We start from the raw sequence: 19,395 nt of genomic DNA on the forward strand, positions 1-19,395 counted from the left end.
GGGAGAAAGAGGAAGAAAAAATGGAAACAAGCCCGAGCCAGACAGGCCGAATGGCCAAGAGGGAGGAACGAGCGAGAGGAACGAGCGACGGAGGCGGAGGCAGCGCCGGCAAAGGGAGCCTAGGGGCCGGGGGCGCCTGCGGGGGTCTTGGAGGGCGCGGGGCGGCCGGACCCACCGACAGCCTAGCTAAGGCCAGGCGGTGGGAGGGCGGGGCGGGGTCCGCCGGCAGCCGGGGGAAGGGACCCCGGGCGCTGGGGGAGGTGGGCCCGGGGCGGGAGGGGGCCCAGGAGGCGGGGCGCGGCCGGGCGGGGCGCGGCGGGGGCGGGGCGCGAGGGCGTGTCCGCAGCGGAGCCGCCCCCGCCCCGCCCCCGGGTGGCGCGGCGCGGCTGAGCCGGGCCGGGGCGCCGGGGCCGGGGGCCGCTGGCGCGGGCAGGAAGCGCCTCGCGGCCCGGGCCCGCCCCCCGCCTCCTGCCGCCTCCGGGCTCCCGGCTCCCGGCCGCGCCGCGCCCCATGCACTCGCCGCGCCGCGCAGCCCGCGCACGCCCGGATGGCTCGTCGCGCCGCGGGCGGCGCACCCCTTAGCGCTCGGGCCGCCGCGGCCAGCCCCCTGCCGCCGCGCCCGCCATTCCGGGCCCCGTCACCGTGCCCGCTGCTGCCGCTGCTGCTGCTCCTGGGGGCGGCGCGGGCCGGCGCCCTGGAGATCCAACGCCGGTTCCCTTCGCCCACGCCCACCAACAACTTCGCCCTGGACGGCGCGGCGGGGACCGTGTACTTGGCGGCCGTCAACCGCCTCTACCAGCTGTCGGGGGCCAACCTGAGCCTGGAGGCCGAGGCGGCCGTGGGCCCCGTGGCCGACAGCCCTCTGTGTCACGCCCCGCAGCTGCCTCAGGCCTCGTGCGAGCACCCGCGGCGCCTCACCGACAACTACAACAAGATCCTGCAGCTGGACCCCGGCCAGGGCCTGGTGGTCGTGTGCGGGTCCATCTACCAGGGCTTCTGCCAGCTGCGGCGCCGGGGCAACATCTCGGCTGTGGCGGTGCGCTTCCCGCCCGCCGCGCCGCCCGCCGAGCCGGTCACCGTGTTCCCCAGCATGCTCAACGTGGCGGCCAACCACCCGAACGCGTCCACCGTGGGGCTGGTGCTGCCGCCCGCCGCTGGCACGGGGGGCAGCCGCCTGCTCGTGGGCGCCACGTACACCGGCTACGGCAGCGCCTTCTTCCCGCGCAACCGCAGCCTGGAGGACCACCGCTTCGAGAACACGCCCGAAATCGCCATCCGCTCCCTGGACGCGCGCGGCGACCTGGCCAAGCTCTTCACCTTCGACCTCAACCCCTCCGACGACAACATTCTCAAGATCAAGCAGGGGGCCAAGGAGCAACACAAGCTGGGCTTCGTGCGCGCCTTCCTGCACCCGCCCGACCCGCCGCCGGGCGCCCCGTCCTACGCGTACCTGGCGCTCAACAGCGAGGCGCGCGCGGGCGATAAGGAGAGCCAGGCGCGGAGCCTGCTGGCGCGCATCTGCCTGCCCCGCGGCGCCGGCGGCGACGCCAAGAAGCTCACGGAGTCCTACATCCAGCTGGGCTTGCAGTGCGCGGGCGGCGCGGGCCGCGGAGACCTCTACAGCCGCCTGGTGTCCGTCTTTCCCGCGCGCGAGCTGCTCTTCGCCGTCTTCGAGCGGCCGCAGGGGTCCCCCGCGACCCGCGCGACTCCGTCCGCGCTGTGCGCCTTCCGCTTCGCCGACGTGCAAGCCGCGATCCGCGCCGCGCGCACCGCCTGCTTCGTGGAGCCCGCACCGGACGTGGTGGCGGTGCTCGACAGCGTAGTGCAGGGCACCGGGCCTGCCTGCGAGCGCAAGCGCAACATCCAGGTACGCCTAGCGAGCCGGACATCAGCTCGGGGCGGGGGAAGGAGGGAGAGCGTGCCGGCATCTGGGCGGGTGGTCGCTGAGAGGGACACAGGTGTGAATCTGTGGGACCCAGATGGGCGCGTGGAGACCCAGGTATGTCCTCTGGGCCACGGGCGCATTTGCCGGGACCCAGGTGTACTCACGAGGATGTAGGTGTCAGTCAAGGTGGGGGCACTGGGGCGAATACGGTGCAGGTGTGCGCCTGTGGTCACTCACGAGAGTGCTGGGTTGCACAACTAGGCGTGTAGGAGGGGGTCGAGGTTGCAGGTGTCCCTGGAGGAGCCTGGAGGAGCCCAGGTGTGCCGTGGTGGTCCTCCGCTGTACTGAGCGCAGAGCGAGTGAGTACATGTCCGACCAGAGGTGTGTCCTGGGCTGGCTGTGCGAACCTATCGGGGCTGCCCTTGGGAGCTGGCAGATGTGTGTTTGGGTGTGGCAGGTGTGCGCCAGGGCCCTGCAGATATTGGGGGGGGGGGGGCGCAGCAAAGAGGGAGTGTCGAGGGGTTGTGCCCCAGAACCCTGTGTCACTGCTGGTCATGCAGGAGTGTGGGGTTCGTAGATGTGTCCTGCAGGGTCACTGGTGTGGCAGGGTGGGCCTGGCTGTGCAGTGGGAGGTGTGGTGGGGAACACAGGTGTTTGGGCGCCAGTAGGTACTCTGGGGAGGCCACTGGTTGGCAAACGGGCGTGTTCCTGATGCCAACTTTTATTCACTCATTCAACACATATATACTGAGCATTCAGCATGTACCAGACATGGGGACTGCTGGCGAGACAATGCTTCTGGAATGCCTACTAAGTGCACCAAAGGGCATAACCGTCTTGGTTCTCACAACTACCCTCTTAGGTAGTCTCTAGTCTCATCCCCATTTTACAGATGAAGAGTCTGAGGAACAGAGAGGTTAAATAGCTTGCTCAAGATCACGCAGCTGGGAACTAGCAGAGGCAGGGTTTGAACCTAGGCTGTCTGCCCTCATTATCTGTGTTCTTAACACCACCCATTCTTTGCTGCTTTATGGACATGTTGCTCAGAGTGTGTGTGTGTGCGCGTGCGCACAACTGTGTTGGAGGGGTCTCAGGTGGCCGGGGTGGAGGGGTGCTGGAGTCAGGAGAGTAGAGGGAGGTGAACAGGGCTGTGTGCAGCACGGAGGTGTGCAGGGGGCAGGAGAGGGCCAGGGTCTCAGGAGGGAGTGAGGGGCCGGGTGTGGCAGCAGAGCGGTGGGGGTGGGAGCCCGGCCGGAGGCTGGGGCTGCGTTGGACAAAAACGAAGGGGCCAGATTGGGGGATCACTGTGCGTGTTGACCTTGGGGGAGGTTTATATGCAGGGGGAAGAAGGGAGCTTTGTGCTGTTGTCCTCGAGAAAGCCCAGCAGCCAGGGGTCACTTCTTCAGGGGCCCCTGAGTGGCGGAACCCTGGGCCTTTTCCTCATGTGACTCTGGGGAGTCCGTTTGAACCCCAAGCTTTGCCACTCCCCTAGGAAGCCTCAGTTTCTCCCTCAGCAAGATGCTGAACTCAGCCTTTTCCTGGTGAGCCTTCCTTGGGGCCAGGCCTCCCCAGGCCCCACCCTGTCTCTTCTCCGCGGTCTTCAGGCTGTGGCAAGAATCTCATGAGATTAATTATTCCCCCGTGGGTGTGCCCAACACTGGGGCTTTGAGAAAACGCAGATTCCTTCTCCCGCCTTCGGACTCCCACGGCTGCCCACCACCAGCTGGCTGGCCGCCCTGAAAAGAAAGGTCACGGTGGGTGAGCAGGGCAGACTGCCACCCACGGGCGCTGGCCCGGTGAGGGTTGGCCGCCCAGCACTGTGATTGGGACATCCACCATCCCCCTCCTCAGGGCCACATCGTCCGAAGGGGTGTGCCTGATGGTACAAGCTTTGTTTTGGGGGTGTCAGGGCCAGAGGAGGTGAGTGGGGAGTCAGTCCCTGCTCTGCAGAGGGAAGATCCTACTGTGGTGGCCAGGGCTGAGGCCGGGCCAGCGCCTGGGCCTTCCTTAGGCCTTTCCAGGGCCTGTGTGTCCATCCAGGCCCTTGGTGTGGGCTGATGCATGGGATTCCTGGGGCCACCGCCGCAGCCTCCCCTCCCCCTCTGGCAGGAATCGTCCTGTTTCCCACGGTCCCCAGCCTGGCCTGGTGCAGTGACTCACTCCGCTGAAGTGGGCCGGGGCTTCCTTCTCCTTAGAGGGGCAGGGCCTCTCCAGGGACACAGCCCCGGGGACAAAGTGGCCATTGGCCTTCCATCCACCTTGGGGTGGATTCTTGATCCTCCTCAGCTGTGCTGCCTGCATCCCCCCACCCCAATCCCTTTCCTCATGCCCCATGTGGGAGTAGGTCAGTGCTGCTGGGCAGTATCTCCCAGATGTGTCCGAGGCCCGGGAGTCTGGGCCTCTAGTGCAGCCTTGGGCCCGGGAGGGGCGGGGGAGTGCAGTTATAGGCTCCCCAGTTATAGGCTAAGAACTTGGACTTCGTACCCTGGATTCAAATCCTACTCTGTCACTTCCCAGCCGTGGGATCTTGGCAACCTGATGTAACCTCTTTGAGCCTCTGTTTCCTCATCTGTAAAGTGGGGACAATAAAAACACATCTCTAAGGCTGGCTTCAAGGACTAAATGACTGAGTTGATACAAAGCGCTTGGTACCCGGCATGGAGAGAGCACCTGGTAGCTGTCGGTTGTTCCTGTTGTTACCCCAGGGGCCTTATTAGCACAGGCCTGGGCCTGGGCCTGGGCGGCAGTGACCTCTTGTGGCTTCTTCGGCAGCAGTCAAGACCCCACAATTTCCCACCTCTAGCCCCAGATGGAGGCCTCAGTAGACACTTCGCAAGTCCCTGCTGTGTGTGCCCCGCCGCATGCTTGGGTGTGCTGGAGACCGGTGGTGCCTGTTTCTGCTCTCGTGGCCCATGCAGGTGGGCAGAGGACAAACATGCGGCCATGCACTTAGATCCCAGGGGGCCGGGGCTGGGGGTGATAGGAGAAGCTGGACGGTGGAGTCCTGACAGACGACACCACAGCTTCTCGGGGAGGTCCTTCCCCGCAGAGGCGGGTGGGTGAGCAGGGGTCAGCCACGTGAAGCTGACAGGGGACGATGAAAGGGTCCAGGCAGAGGGAACAGCCCCTGCCGAAGCGTGGAAGCCTGGAGGGAGGACACGGCAAGCACAGCGGGAGCAACTGAGGGTGGTCCCTGTGGGGGGGGGGGGAGGGGGAGACGGGGAGAGAAGGGCTGGGGGAAGTGGGCGGGGCTTGCAGGTGTAGAGAAGCCGTGCTGTAGAGCTGGGACTGTATCCTGGGGACGTGGGAGTCATGAAGGCCAGGGGAGCACGCCACTCAGTCGGTTACATGGCTGAACTTGGCTCAGGTCGCCACCTCCCTGGTTTGTGAGTTTGAGCCCCGCGTCAGACTCCTTGCTGCCAGCTTGGAGCCTGTTTCAGATTCTGTGTCTCCCTCTCTCTCTGCCCCTTCCCCACTCACACTCTCTCTCAAAAATAAACATTAAAAAAAATTTTCAATGAGCACCTCACTTTCCCCCTCTGTAGAATGGGAGCAATAATAAAGTACTTACCTCGTAGGACTGTTGTGGGGATTAAATGACCTAATACCTGTAAAATTCTTAGTAGAATGCCCAGCACGCATGTTTGCAATTACATTTGACCCTTGAATAACTCAGGGGTTAGGGGTGCGGAGCCTCTGCACAGTCGAAAATCTGCAAATAACTTTTGACTCCCCCAAACTTAACTACTAATAGCCTCCTGTTGACTGGGAGCCTTACCAATAACATAAACAGTTATTAACATATATTCTGTATGCCATGTGTATTATATACCGTATTCTCACAATAAAGTAAGCTAGAGGAAAAAAAGACATTAAAATCAGAAGGAAGAGCAAGCACAGTACTGTGCTGTAAAAATCTACATGTAAGTGGGTCCATGCAGTTCAAACCAACATTGTTTAAAGGTCAACTGTACTATGGGGCGCCTGGGTGGCTCAGTTGGTTAAGCGTCCAACTTCGGCTCAGGTCATGATCTCAGGGTTCATGGGTTCAAGCCCCACGTTGGGCTCTGTGCTGTCAGCTCAGTGCCTAGAACATGCTTCGGATTCTATATCTCCCTCTTTCTCTGCCCTTCCCCCACTCATGCTCTGTCTCTCTTTCTCTCAAAAATAAATAAACATAAAAAAATAAAGGTCAACCATACTGTGATTATTTTTAATACATTTATTTTAGTGAGCCCCTGGGTGGCTGGTGAGGGGGAAGACGAGAGGCAGGGTGAGTGGTTGGAGGGCTGGTGCCATCTTCCAGGCTAGAGGTTCGCTCACTGACTCAAATATTTCTTGAGCACCTGCTGTGTGCCCGGTCCCTTGGTGGGCACTGGGTGCCATGGTGGAGGCCTGTGTCAGGCCTTGCGCTCGGGGGCTGTGCAGGGCCTGATCTGCAGGCACAGAGGGAGGCGGCGGGTTCAGGACAGGTTTGGGTGCGGGGATGCAGCCCCAGAGGTGAGGATGGACAGGGTAGGGAAGGAGGCTGCTCAATCCGGCCAGGCATCAGGGTGGAAGTGGGTACTGGTGGAGCAAGGCATGCAATCGGTGCCTCTGGGGGAAGGATGAATTTGGTTCTGGGGTGTCGGCCAAGTTCTAGGGGCCTGGAATCCCTTTCTCTCCCAGACCCATCTGGCCTGACTTCTCCAGCACCGGCTGGTCTCAGTGGGGCAGGCACTGGGGACTGGACCCTGCCCTTCCACCTGTTCTTCTGTGACATCTGACCTCCAGTCAAGGTGCATGGGGGCCTCTGGAAGCCCAGCCTTTCACTCTTGTTTTGGGGGTCTTTTGACCCTATGGTCCAGAGCCTTGGCCAGAGCGATCCCAGACATTGCAGCTTCTCACCCGGTGAGCTTTATCGTTTGCCGTCCACTGTTAAGACAATGAATCTTAGCCTCTGCTGCCCCCTTCCATCCAGGAATCAGGAGCTGCCAGGACGTGAGGTCAGACGCAGGGAACCTTGTCAACTACCCCCAACCCCAGCCTTCAGGGGGCCCCAGCTTTGTCCTTGGCCGTTTGGGGCATTATCTGGGGCTGTTGCGTGATTCTGAGTGAGGAAATTGTCCTCCATTGCACGTAGCTTGGATCCCTTTCCTCAATTCACGTTCGCGGCAGAAGCGAATTGGGAAGTTGCTGTGTACAGTCGATGGGGGAAAGCGAGGCACAGAGTCCCTCAGCAAGGCAAGGGCAGGCTGAGTCTAACTCTCTTCCCCAAATCTTTCCACTTAACCTTTGAGTGACCATGATATTTGTTTTTTTAAACCCAAAGGAAAACCAACAGGGAAATGCCAATGCTGCATTTTCAAGGTGTCTTTTTATAGTAAAGGTGGAAAAAAAAACCCTCAGGCTGTTTTAAACTGGCATGCAGTGGGTGGATGCTCATCGTCAAGAAGGCGTTTTCTGAACCAATTTAGGGGCTGAAATGCTGGGTGGAGGTGGAGGGAGACAAAGCTTCCAAGATGGGCTTTACATTTGGAGTTGGGTTGGGGGCTGGGAGTCCTCGTGGCCGATGGCACGAGCAGACGGCTGGTGGTTCTAGGGGGTTCTGGCATGATCCTGGGTTGGCCGTGATGATATTCTAGCCCAGAGAGACAGACAGGCCGTGGGCCAGGCGATGGTCAATATGCCAGTGCTCCCTGGTGATGTCACCAGTCCTGATTCCCAGGTGTAAGATATTGAGTCCCATTCTCCTGCCCACGAGCTGTGTGATCCAGGGAGAGTCATTTACCCTCTCTGGGCCTCCTGCTTCCTCATCATAAAATGGGGCAGTGCCTCCCTCTGAGGATGTGGGCAGATTAAAATCTCACATGCACAACACAGGAAGGGGCAGGTGGAGGTATTAGTAACAGGAGGGGGAAAACTACCTCTGAGAAAAGTGTGCTTGGCCTGTGAAACAGCCAGCAGAGCAGGGAGTGCTTGAGGAGGGGGGCCAGCGTCTTGGAGGAGATGGGACCACACCAGGTCCTTAAGTGACCTAGGTGGTCAGGACAGTGGGGTGAGATGCAGGTGTGCCCAGGGCCGCCCCAGCTGAGTGAGCTCAGAGGCAGGAAGGCAGAGGTTGTCATGGACAGAGTGGGCATGGTGTCACTGCTGATGGCTGAGCACCTGATGGACCTGAGGGGTGTGTGGAGGGGAGGTGCCCCGTCGGCTCTCTGGGGCTGAATAATAATCATCGCTGAACTCCCAGGTCCCAGTGGGCTCACTGTGTTGGCCCTTCATGAGCACCAATGTGTTTGATCTCAAAGCTCCCCCTGCCATGCGGCAGGAAGTACTGTTACAGATGGGGAAACTGAAGCCCAGGGCCACACAGCTGGTTAGCAGGAGTGGGGATCTGCAGATCGGCTTGTCTGGCCCCAGAGTCCATGCTGGGTGACGGCACGTGTTGGCTGTGAGCTCGCAGCCGGGAGTTTTCCGAGGGCCCTTGTCCCATGCAGACTTGGGCGGGGCCCTTCGTAGAAAACCGTCTCGTGGCAACACACCACACAGGCCCCGGATGGAAGCTGGGGGCTAACACTGTGGTGATTCAGTTCCAGAGTGGGGTGAGGCTGGCCGGGGCATCTGTCGAGGCTGGGGCCCATCAGGCCTTTTGAGGAAGTGGGCAAGGCGGGGAAGCACCAGTCGCATTCATCACTAAGAATGTGATCCTTTGGGCTCTGGAAGGAGTGAGCCTCCTGGCCCTTTGAGTGTGCAAGTGAGGGATGCAGTCAGTGTGAATGATGACTTGACAATCTCTTTCAACACTGACCCCCACCCTGGACCATGCCAGCTGGGTACTGGGGCTGGGCAAGCTGCCTCTCCTCCAGGGCAGTACCTCACCATCCAGAGTTTGCTAGGAGAGCAGATGGAGGTTCCTTCTCGGCCTTAACCACAGTTAGGACCTGCCACACCCAGGCAGGCTGGGGCGGCACGTGAGTGCTGGGCCCTGGCACCGACTCCCTGAGTTCAAATCCTGGCTCTGCACCCTCCTAGCTGTGGCCTCTGGCAAGTCACTCACCTCCTCTGGTCCTCCATTTCCTCATCTGTAGAATGGGTTCAGCATAGGGAAGAACGGGGCAGCCTGGTGTTCAGCCGAGGCTGTGTGAGTCATCATCAGCCCCCTGCAAGAACACTCTACGGGAGTCAGCTCTGCTGGCCCATGGCTGCTGGTTTTCAAGAAGATTAAGGAAACTGGCCAGATTCTGTGTTCTGTTTGTTGGAGGCAGAACAGACATGGGGTGTGTGGAAGAGGAGCCTGAAAGCCTGAGCCCTTGGCGATGAGGGACCCCATACGCTTTCTGGACCTCAGTCTCCCGATCTGAGTTGGGCTATGGGGTGGCAAGGAGGCGCTCACTGACAGACGGCTTCCACCAGCATCATTATCATTGCTATGAATGCTGTTATTTCTTGGGAACTTATTTTGTGTCAGGCATATTGCAAAAGCTCTTTATATATAGTCCATCTTTTCTTAATCTCCCAGAAACAGAATGAGATGAGTGTTATCCCTAATCTACAGAAAGGGGAAACAGAAGCCCAGAGAGGTTGGGTGACTTGCCTGAGGTCACACAGTGGGGAAAAGGTAGAGGGTAGAGTAGGTTATCTGGCTGCAGAGCTTATGCTCATCACCTTTACTCCTTGGTTCCTCCCAAAACAATGACTGAAGGGATGTGATCCAAAGGGGCCTTCAAGGTCACAGTGGGGAGAGGTGAATGGGTCTGGTTTTTTTTTTTTTAATGTTTGTTTTTTTGAGAGAGAGAGAGAGTACAAGAGCAAGTAAGCAGGGGAAGGGCAGAGAAAGAGAGAAAGAGAGAGCCCTAGAATCAGAAGCAGGCTTCAGGCTCCAAGCTGTCAGCACAGATTCCTACATGGGTTCGAACCCACACACCCGTGAGAGCATGACCTGAGCCGAGCGACTGAGCCCCCCAGGCATGGGTCTATTTTAAAGGTGAAGAAACGGACCCCCAGGTGAGCTCTAGCCCCGCTGGGGCCGCTGTGAGGAGGAGTGAGAGCTTCCCAGGGAGCCCCAGTGCCCAGCGTGGTCCCAGGTGTAGGGCTCCTGTTTCCCGGGACCGCAGCTGCCTCTGTCTTCTCCTACCAGAGCCCAGCACCTCCTGAGCTGCGTCTCCTGTCTGCCCTTGGTGGAGGCTTCTCTAGAATGTGGCAGTACAGGAGGGGACCCAGCTCTGTTACATGGCGGCCCACAAAAAGGGATGAATCGGACTCTGCCCCTTCCCTCCAGGGGCTCCCAGATAGTCAGGGAGGAGATCGTGACAGAAGATATGTAGCAACCAAGGCTACGCACCGACCAGCCTCTTCTGAGAGAGTCAAGGAAGGCTTCCTGGAGGAGGCGGTGTTGGAGCTATGGCAGATGGGACTGGGGAAGGAGTTCAGGCAGAGGCAGAGGCCCAGAGATGGGGTAGAACATGGCTTGGGTGGCAGGCAGAGACGAAGCTTGGAGTGTGTGGGGTCTGGGGTGCAGGCCAAGGACTGGGATGCTGTCCTGTGGGCCGCAGGGAGCTGTCAGGGCTTTGGGGGAAGAGTGAGACACAGTTGGTCTGGTTCTAGAAGGGACTCCGTAGCTGCTGGCCCCTTATCATCCCTGCTAGGTGCTGGCAGAAGCAGGAGGCTGTCTCCCAGAGCCCCCACTGTGGCTGGACCAGGTGACTCCCATGGGCCTCTCCAGCTCTGACAACGGTGTGGGGATTGCCATGGAAACCAGCCGGTGCTGCGTGGGGACAGGTCTGGGAAGTCTCCGGGCGCCAGCCACGTGCACTTGGATCCTGGCTACCCCAGCAGTGTGGCCTCTGTCTTCTTTTCAAAGCCCGTGTTTGGGCCAGGGCTGAACCCAACAGGCGGCCCGGATGGGCCCCTGCACCGCCCACTCTCCCGCTGACACTCGATGCCACCGAGATCCGAGATCTGCTGGACCAGCGGGGTTGGCCCCTCCCAGCCCGCCATCCTTCGCCCTGAAACGCGATAAATCACACGCTGGAGGAGGGAGGAAGCTCGAGCTCCATTATGAGGCCCAGCGAGGCCCCAGCGGGGCGTTAATCATGTAGTGCTTTCTGCTCTGATCGGTAAATAATGGGGGGGCAGTGGGCAGAGGCCTTGAATTGGAGGCCAGGCCCGGGAACGGAGCTGCGTGGCGTCCTGCGGTCACCTCTGACCCCATGCCCCACTCGGGGCCCGTCCAACATCTGGGTCTCCAGAAGCAGCCGGCTCCTTCACTGGCCTCAGCTTCCCTGGCGTGCCCCCCAGGGCCTCTCCAGCCCCAGGACCCCCAGCAGCCGTTGGCAGCGCCCAGCAGGGCACCGGGGGGAGCAGCTGGGGTTGAGGGCGAGGACTCTGGAGCCAGCCTACCTAGGTTCGAGGCCCTTCTGGCTGTGTAACGCTGGACAAGTCACTGCTGTGCACCTCAGCATCCTTTGCTATAAAGTAGCACCAACTCATCAGGGTTCAATGAGGCTGCACGGGCAGGGGCACAAAGGAAACCGAGGCTGCGTCTTACCAGTGCGTTGTTTACACTACTGTATGGTTATTAGAGCTGTCCCCTCCTGACTTGGGGGTGGTCGCTGAACTGGGATGTGGGCAGCTGGAGAGAGGGACCAATGTGTCCCCTCTGTGTCGCCGGCACATGGGACCCAGCCCAGAGATGTTTGCCCAGGGCCTCAAGCCAGCTCCGTCCCCTCAGCCGTGCCCACAGTCGGTCTCCTCCTCTGGGACAGAGGCCAGCACCCAGGGGATGGGGCGCCGGGTGTGAGTTCCAGTCTCCAGGGCCCCTTGGCCCCAGAAGGAAGAAGGCCAAATGTGTCCCAGAGAGGCAGCCGCGGCTCTGAGCTTCTCTTGGCCTGCACCCCCTCCAGGGGAAGAGGCTGGGACAGAAACTGTTCCAGGGAAAGGAGGGGCTGGAGCCACAGCACTCTGCCCGCCCCCCCCCCCCACCTCCCATTAGAGCTGGCGAGCGGGAGTGACTTCCCTCGGCCAGGGAAAAGGGAGAAAAGGGAAGAGTCCTAGCTGGCTGCCCATCCCACACTGTGTTCCTCTGGGACCCCCGGGGAGGAGGGTTGTGAGGGGAGGCGGGGAGGGCTGGAAATGGGGCCAGGCTGGGCCAGAATAAGAAACAGCTTCAAGAAGGGGGAGCCGGGTGTCTGGGGGGCCGTGTCCAGCTAACAAAACAATGGCTGCTTGAGTCAGCGGCTGTGGTAGTAGTTCCCGGGCAGGCCTGAGCCGAGCAGGCCTCGGCCGAGCTCCCAGCAGCCATCCCCGCGGTGGGTGAGGGGAGACACTGGACTTCGGGAAGCGGTGCGGCCGTCTGCCCTGCCAGGCTCCAGTGTGACCTGCCCAGCTAATTGGAAACATTTACTGAGTATCTGCAGTGGCCCGTATCGAGAGCTGCTGTGAGCTGAGCCCTTTCCAGCAGCTCTCTAGGGAGGGTGCTGTTACTGTTCCCACTTTACAGATGTGGAGACTGAGGCTCAGACAGGATGCTGCCTCCCATAGTGAGTAATGACTTGGTACATCAGGAGCCTCAGTTTCTGTCTGTAAAATGGGAACACAACAAGAGTGTGGCCTATAAGGTAGCTCTGCTTGGGCTCTACACACAGCAGGGCTTTAGTCCAGCCAGGCCCCTGATCTCAGCCTGGGGGCTGTCCCTCCAGTCTGGGTCCAGCGTGGCAGCAGGGTCTGGGTGCCAGTAGTGGCTAGACAGACATGTCCTGCTCAGGACGGCCTGGCTGGCTGGTTGGCACGACCCTTCCAGAGGGTGCTCAGCTTGCCTTGATGAGTTCAGAGCCCCGCCTCCTCCAGAGAGGGGTCAGGGACGCAGAGGTGGGCTCCCTGAAACTCGGGAAGGGCCTACCCAAGTAGCCGCTGTGTCCATTGCTACTTCTAGGTTTTTCCTGCCTGACTCAGGCAGCCTGGGGTCAGGTAGGGATGATGGCACTGTGTGTCCCGAGGAAGCCTCTGGCCCTCTCTCTGCCTTGATTTCTCCTCTAGCTCAGAGCCAGGCCTCTTGACTGCTGCTCTGTGGCCCAGTTGGACATTCTGTCCCTGCCCACCCCTCCAGGAAGTAAGCATCTTGATCACCCCCTGGGAGGTGCTGGTATTTCCTTCCCAGGCAGGAGGCAGCTTCCTTTTTGGTGTGGGGGCCATTGCCAGATGCCCGTTAGAGCCAGGTCCATCCTGCTTCCTCCCTGGGCCAGCACACAGTAGGCCCATGGCTCTTTCCATGACTCAGTTTACCGTCAGTGGAGGAGTCAGCTCGGTGGAGCCAGAGCCCATTAGCTGCGGTTTCCGAGAAGCTGCACGCGCTAAAGTTGGAAGCAGGGAGCTTGGGTTTGGAGTCACAAGTGTGGCTTCAAATCCAGACCTGTGTGCTGGTGGTGACCTTGAGAACGCTTCCCCCTTTATCCTCAGGGCTTCTGAACAAGGGTGGGGGAGGGGCTTTGTGGGAAGCAACAATCCTGCAGAGTTTAATGGCTTTTGTGGCCTCCTGCAGGCTGCTTGTGGACCCATGACCACCCGGCCCGGCCTTGCTTGCTCCCTCTCCTCTGGCCCTTGTCTCCGGGGCAAGGTCCTGAGGGAGAATTCACCCTCCTTGGCTGTCCAAGCTGAAGGAGGAGTTGGCAGGGGGCGGCATTGAGGGCAGCCCGGGAAGGGGTGGGGAGTGGCAGGTGGAGCAGGGGCTTGAGAGCCCAGGAGCAAAGTTCGGGTTTATACTGAGGGCATTAGGGATCCACTGAAGGCTGTTGAACTTCAGAGGGGACACAGGTTGGTTTGTGTTTTTTTTTTTTTTAATTTTTTTAATGTTTGTTTATTTTTGAGAGAGAGAAAGAAAGAGAGAGGGAGGGAGGGGCAGAGAGAGAGAGACACACATACACAGAATCTGAAATAGGCCCCAGACTCCGAGCTGTCAGCACAGAGCCCGACATGAGACTCGAACCCAAGAACCTTGAGATCACGACCTGAGCTGAAATTGGACGCTTAAATCAACTGAGCCACCCAGGTACCCCTGTTTTGTTTTGTTTTGTTTTTTTAAATAAACTTTTTATTTTGGAATAATTTTAGATTTGTAGGAAAGGTACAAAGATAGTGCCGATGGCTCCTGTGCCCTCCCTCTGCTGTCCCCAGTGCTGAGGTTTCCATGTTCTGTGGCACATCTGTCGAAACTAAGAAAGCAGCTAAGTACTCTCCTCTCAACTCAACTCCAGACTTTACTCCATGAATATTCTTTTTCTTTTCCAGGATCCCACATTGCATTTAGTGCTTTGCGATTTTACAAACTCCCTTTGGCCACTGTGGAGGGTGTCTAGGGGCTTGGTCCAGCCCCAGGCCAGGTGTATTTTTTAATACCCAAAAGCGATTGTGCGCTTCCAGCTCCTCACAGTTTAACTTGGCTTTCCTGGGGTCTCGGTTCAATAACAATCAAGGACTTGAGGCGGAAAAGTGCCCTGGGTTCCCAAGTACCTAGCGCCAACAGCTGGCGTCGTCTGTGCCCGGGGCGGAGCCACGGAGCCTTGCAGCCTGCCACGCCGGGCCACCATCGCCGCCTCATCCTCCTCGGAGCCGCCTGCGGTGGGGCTGAGGTTTGGTGGGGGGTTCGCAGGCAGGATGCAGAGGCCTGAGAAACTGGGCACTTGAAGCTCCTGCTCCTACTGGCTTCCTGGGGAGAGAAAGTCAACACAATTACAGTTGGTAGTGAAATCAATATGTCAGAGTTTTAATGGGAAAGTGGGCAGAGCTGAGCTTTGGCCCCAGGAGGCAGCTAGCTGAAGAGGGAGGGTGTGTCCTGCTCTCAGGAAAAAGCTGAGACCAGCAGCCTGCTATTGCTCATCCCGTTTCGGAGAGGGATAAACTGAGGTTCTTAGAGGAACCAAAAGTAGCAGCCAGGTGCTGCGTGGGCCTGAACACTCAACTCCCCTGTGTTGCCACACACACACACATACACTAGGCATGCAGTTGGCCCATATGTTGGTCTCGTTCTCTAGCACCCAGCATGGCAAGTGTTGTTCTCAATCTCTGGAAAAGCAGCAGCTGAATACAGTCAATCACACTTTAGTCAAAAATTAGTCTCATTTCTTTAGGAAACACTCACTCTGGAGCTCAGTCTCCATCCTGGAGAAGCTCATGTTTATGCTATCATGATAAATGAAAGTGATGACCAGCACAATGCCGTCACAGAAGAGGGGATATTTTTTCTTTTCTTTTCTTTTTATTTTCTTTCTTTTTTTTTTTTTTTGAGTCATGTCTTGAAAGCTGTTGAAAAACTTGCTGCCTGGGCATGTCTGGCAAAGGGAATTGCATGGGTCAAGACGGGGAACTGATGGGTCAGGGGAAGTATGAGGGCTCAGAGGTGTGGGAAGGGCATTGGTGGCTAAGGGAATAACATTATGAAGGATCAGGAGCCCTGGTGGGAAGGTGTGGCCACATTTGAGGAATTGCAGAGGTTGGTGTGGTCAGAGCAGAGGTTCGGACAGAGGAAAAGAGCAAGACTTGAAGCTCCAGCTTTTGGAACCAGATCCAAAGGCCTTGAATGCCAGGCCTGCTCCTGAGGACAGCTGGAGCTGGAGAAGGGTGTTAGGCCAGGGAGAAGTTAGCCGTTTTTTTGTGCCTAGAAAGGCCGCTGGTCTGGATTGGAGGGGCCGCAGGGATGGGCCGGGCCTCCCCGGCTCCCAGCGGAGTTTGTGTTTTGAAAGGGCTGCACAGAGTGAGACTTGAAGGAAGGCCGGTGCTAGGGAGGAATTTCAGGCTGTGTCATGGGTGGTATTTTCAGCCCGTGGAGCTCACCGCCCCTGGAGACCAAGTTCAGCTGAGGCCACACTTGGACAGCTGTCGCGTCTGTCCCCAAGGCTGTGCCCTCCTTCCCAGGCCTGCAGCCCCCTCCCCCAGCCCACCGGCTTGGGGGACGTGTCTTCCAGCTTCCACTTTTGAGCCGGTTTGCAGCCTTGTGATTTCCCCCCTCGGAGCGCAGATCATTCAGAGCAGCTGACAGGGGTTACTTCTCCTTTAAAAAAATTTTTTTTAGATTTTATTTTTAGGATAAGAAAAAAAAAAGTTGGAGGAAAGGCTTTTTAGAAAATTCCTTCGGTACAGAATTAATGGCTTGTGAACGTCAGGGCGGGCAGGCGGGAGCTGGGTTCGCAAGCGCGTTCCTGCCTCATCCTCTCGGCCACCCAGCCCGCAAATCACCCAGATCTGGGTGTCTTGTCTGGCTGTCCCCGGGCCGGCTGGGCTCCCCCACTGCAAGGCCCAGGGCAGAAAACCCAGACGTGTCATCCAGGGCCTCCAGGCCTCCCCACCCCTCCTCTCCCCCTCTCTCGGAGCTGCTCCGGAGCTCCGGGAGCAAAACCGTGGCCCCCAGGCAAGCGTTTACCATTTTAATTTTAAAACAGCTTATTATTTCATGACGCAGGTAATCCATATTCAGTGAGGAAGGTTCCTAACCCCGAAGAGAAGCTTGCCTCCTGGCAGGCCTCGGGCCCAAGTGCCCACTGTCCTATCTGCTCTGCTGACAGAGTCCCCCTCACCTCTTCCCTGCAGCCGCAGGATTGCGAGGGGTAAGCCCGGGACCCGGAGAGGCAGCCGGGGAAACGGTTCAGCACCCTCCTTCCACGGCTGGCCCCCACCGCGGGGACACAGAATGAAGTCAGGCGGGATAGGTCTGAAGCTAAAGGACGAGAAGGAGCCAGTTTTGTGACAGTCTGGGCAATGGCACTCTGAGCAGAGGGAGCAGGGGCAAAGACCCTGAGGCAGGGCCCAGGGTTTGAGGAACAGACACAGGCCCAAGTGGCTGGAGTGGAGGAGGGCATGGGATGGGCTTAGAAGGGCTCAGAGCCCCTGAGGGGAGGATTAGGATTCAGTGTTTTTTCTGAGTGTTGTGTAAACCAGGAAAGGTTTCAGGGAGAGGGAGACCTCTTTGCATTTTTTTTAATTAAAAAAATTGTTTTAATGTTTGTTTATTTTTGAGAGAGAGAGAGAGAGAGAGAGAGAGAGAGACAGAGCATGAGTGGGGGAGGGGCAGAGAGAGAGGGAGACACAGAATCTGAAGCAGGCTCCAGGCTCCGAGCTGTCAGCACAGACCCTGACATGGGCCTTGAACTCGTGAATGGTGAAATCATGACCTGAGCTGAAGTTGGACACTTAACCGACTGAACCATTCAGGTGCCCCAGAATGGGGTTAAAATATATTTTAAAACAAATGTTAACCTTTTATTTGAGAGAGAGAGACAGAGACAGAGAGAATAAGTGGGGGAGGGACAGAGAGAGACAGAGACACAGAATCTGAAACAGGCTCCAGGCCCTGAGCTGTCAGCACAGAGCCCTATGTGGGACTCAAACTCACGAACTATGAGATCATGACCTGAGCCGCAGCAGCCGGATGCTTAAGCGACTGAGCCAGCCAGGCCCCCACTTCTTTGCATTTATTTTTAAAGGGCTCCCTTGTTCAGGGGAACAGGTTGAGGCCAGAGCGGGCCCAGACCAGAGGGGCTGGGAGAGGCCCCTGGGTGGGGGGCTGCCTTGAAGTGCTTCTGGGCCATCCGGCTGGAAGGCTTTAGAAGCAGGTGGGATTTGTTCCAAAGTTCACGTTACAATAATCATGTTAGTGACAGTCGTATCTGAAATGGCGGCTGCGGCAGCCGACACCTTGCATTCAGTGCAGGTGCTTCACGGTGGACGATCTCGTCCCCGTCCTCGTGTGGGAGGCCAAAGATGTGCCTACCTAACAGTTGAATAAACTGAGGCTCGAAGAAGTGAGGGGGCCTGCCCGCTCCCCCCCACCCCCCAGCCATCCTGGGGAAGACCACCTACTCTCGGGTCCTGGCCCCTGGCAGCCCCAGCTCCACCCCCACTCCCTGGGCTCAGGGCCTGGCCCCCAGGGATGCAGCGCCCACCTAGAAGCCTGTGGGACCCCAAACTGTGTGTATTTGCCAAGACAGGTGGGCCTGGTCTTTATTGTTTGTTTTTGAAAATTAGCTGAGCTTTTGAGCAAACCCCATACAGGCACATCACCAGTGGCTTAGGCTTGCAAAAAGTACAAATGAGAAATTCAAAATTAAAAAAATCCACAACAGAGGCACCTGGGTGGCTCAGTCCAGCTTCTGCTCAGGTCACGATCTCTCAGTTCGTGGGTTCAAGCCCCACTCAGACTCTGTGCTGACAGCTTGGAACCTGGAGCCTGCTTCAGATTGTGTGTCTCCCTCTCTTTCCCCCTCCCCAACTTGTGCACGTTCTCTCTCCCTCCCTCTCTCTCTCTCTCTTTCTCTCTCAAAAATGAATAAACATTTAAAAAAAGTTTTTTTAAAACCACAACAAAATGACCCTAAGTCTGCACCCTAAGGCCAGTTCCGATGCTACATTCTGGTGACCTTCTGAATCCCTGCTCAGAGACGCCATTGCCCACAGCCCAGCCTCCAGGGGCTTGAGCTGTGTCTCAAGCCTGCTGCCAGTTTTCGCTCATAGAGATAGGACATTGCAGCTGATCCAGAGCAGGCCCTTCCCTGTGAGCCTCAGTTTCCCCATCTGTGACATGAGACCCTAGAGGGCTGCCAGGATTTTGGGAGTCGATGCACAGGCCTGGTACAGTCTCAGTTCTCAGTAAACACAGCCCGTTACTGTGTCTGCCATCATGACTGTCACCTTACCATGTGTGCACCGGCTTTACCAAAACGGCTCGATGATAACCTGTGACTTTTCTCAGCCAGCTGTCTTTCCGTCATAATCCAGACAGATTTGTGGTGTCCCTGAGGGGTGGGGGCCACTCTCCTGGGTGATGTGCCATTATGTTCATGCTCAGTCCTGCTGGCCGCTGAGGTTGTGTCCCCATCTACTCCCCTGAACCATCCTTGAGGATTTGGGCAGCTATCTTCTCAAAGGTGCTCCCTGGAGGCCTGTTCCGTATCTTTGTGCAAACTGCACGAGGACCATTTGGAAGGAGCCACAAGACACGGGGGAAGGTGGGAATGAGTCCACGGAGTGACTGGGGACTGGGGTCACCAGCCTCATGTGTCTGTGTGGGACTGAGTCACCACTGGGGGTGGCCCTGGGCTGACGTGGATGGCAGGGCTGTGCCTTTTGGACTCGCCTTGCCTTGGTTTGCCCATCTGTGATGTGGGTGGGTGGGGACGTGTATCTTGGGGAAGGAGGGGAGGGCCTCAGTCCGGGGTCTGGAGAGCTGCTGGGAATCGGGATGGTGGTGCCAAGGTCACGGCAAGGCACCTGGGAGAAGGAACCCCGTTCCCTCCCCTCCCCCCACCCCCCCACCCCCCGTTGCTGTGGAGACCCAGCCGAGGCAGGAGGGACACCTCTTGAGTAGGAGAAGGTAAGCTGAAGCAGAGGATGGCCTCCAGTGGCCTGGGGTGGGCTTCTCTGCTCTGCCCACTGTGGCCAGTCAGGAGGGGCAGCTCCAAGGTCATGGGGGTGTGCAGGCCTCACCCTGTCCTCACCTTCCTGGCCTCCTGACCTTGCCTGTTGCCGGCTCTTCTTGACTCCGTCCC

At 58.4% G+C, this 19,395-nt stretch overlaps 1 protein-coding gene across 1 annotated transcript in view; it reads left to right on the forward strand.

Annotated features, from left to right (window-relative positions):
* Nucleotides 1-413: 413 nt before the first annotated feature.
* PLXND1 (plexin D1) overlaps nt 414-19,395 on the forward strand; it is a 57,486-nt gene continuing 38,504 nt past the window's right edge. Inside the window, exon 1 of the mRNA XM_039231293.1 lies at nt 414-1,867. Within this exon, the coding sequence (XP_039087224.1) occupies nt 548-1,867 (1,320 nt within the window). The 5' untranslated portion in view covers nt 414-547. The remainder of the gene's footprint in view (nt 1,868-19,395) is intronic.

This window comes from Hyaena hyaena, unplaced genomic scaffold, assembly GCF_003009895.1.
Source record: "Hyaena hyaena isolate Hyena2069 unplaced genomic scaffold, ASM300989v1 scaffold_56, whole genome shotgun sequence".
Taxonomy (NCBI): Eukaryota; Metazoa; Chordata; class Mammalia; order Carnivora; family Hyaenidae; genus Hyaena; species Hyaena hyaena.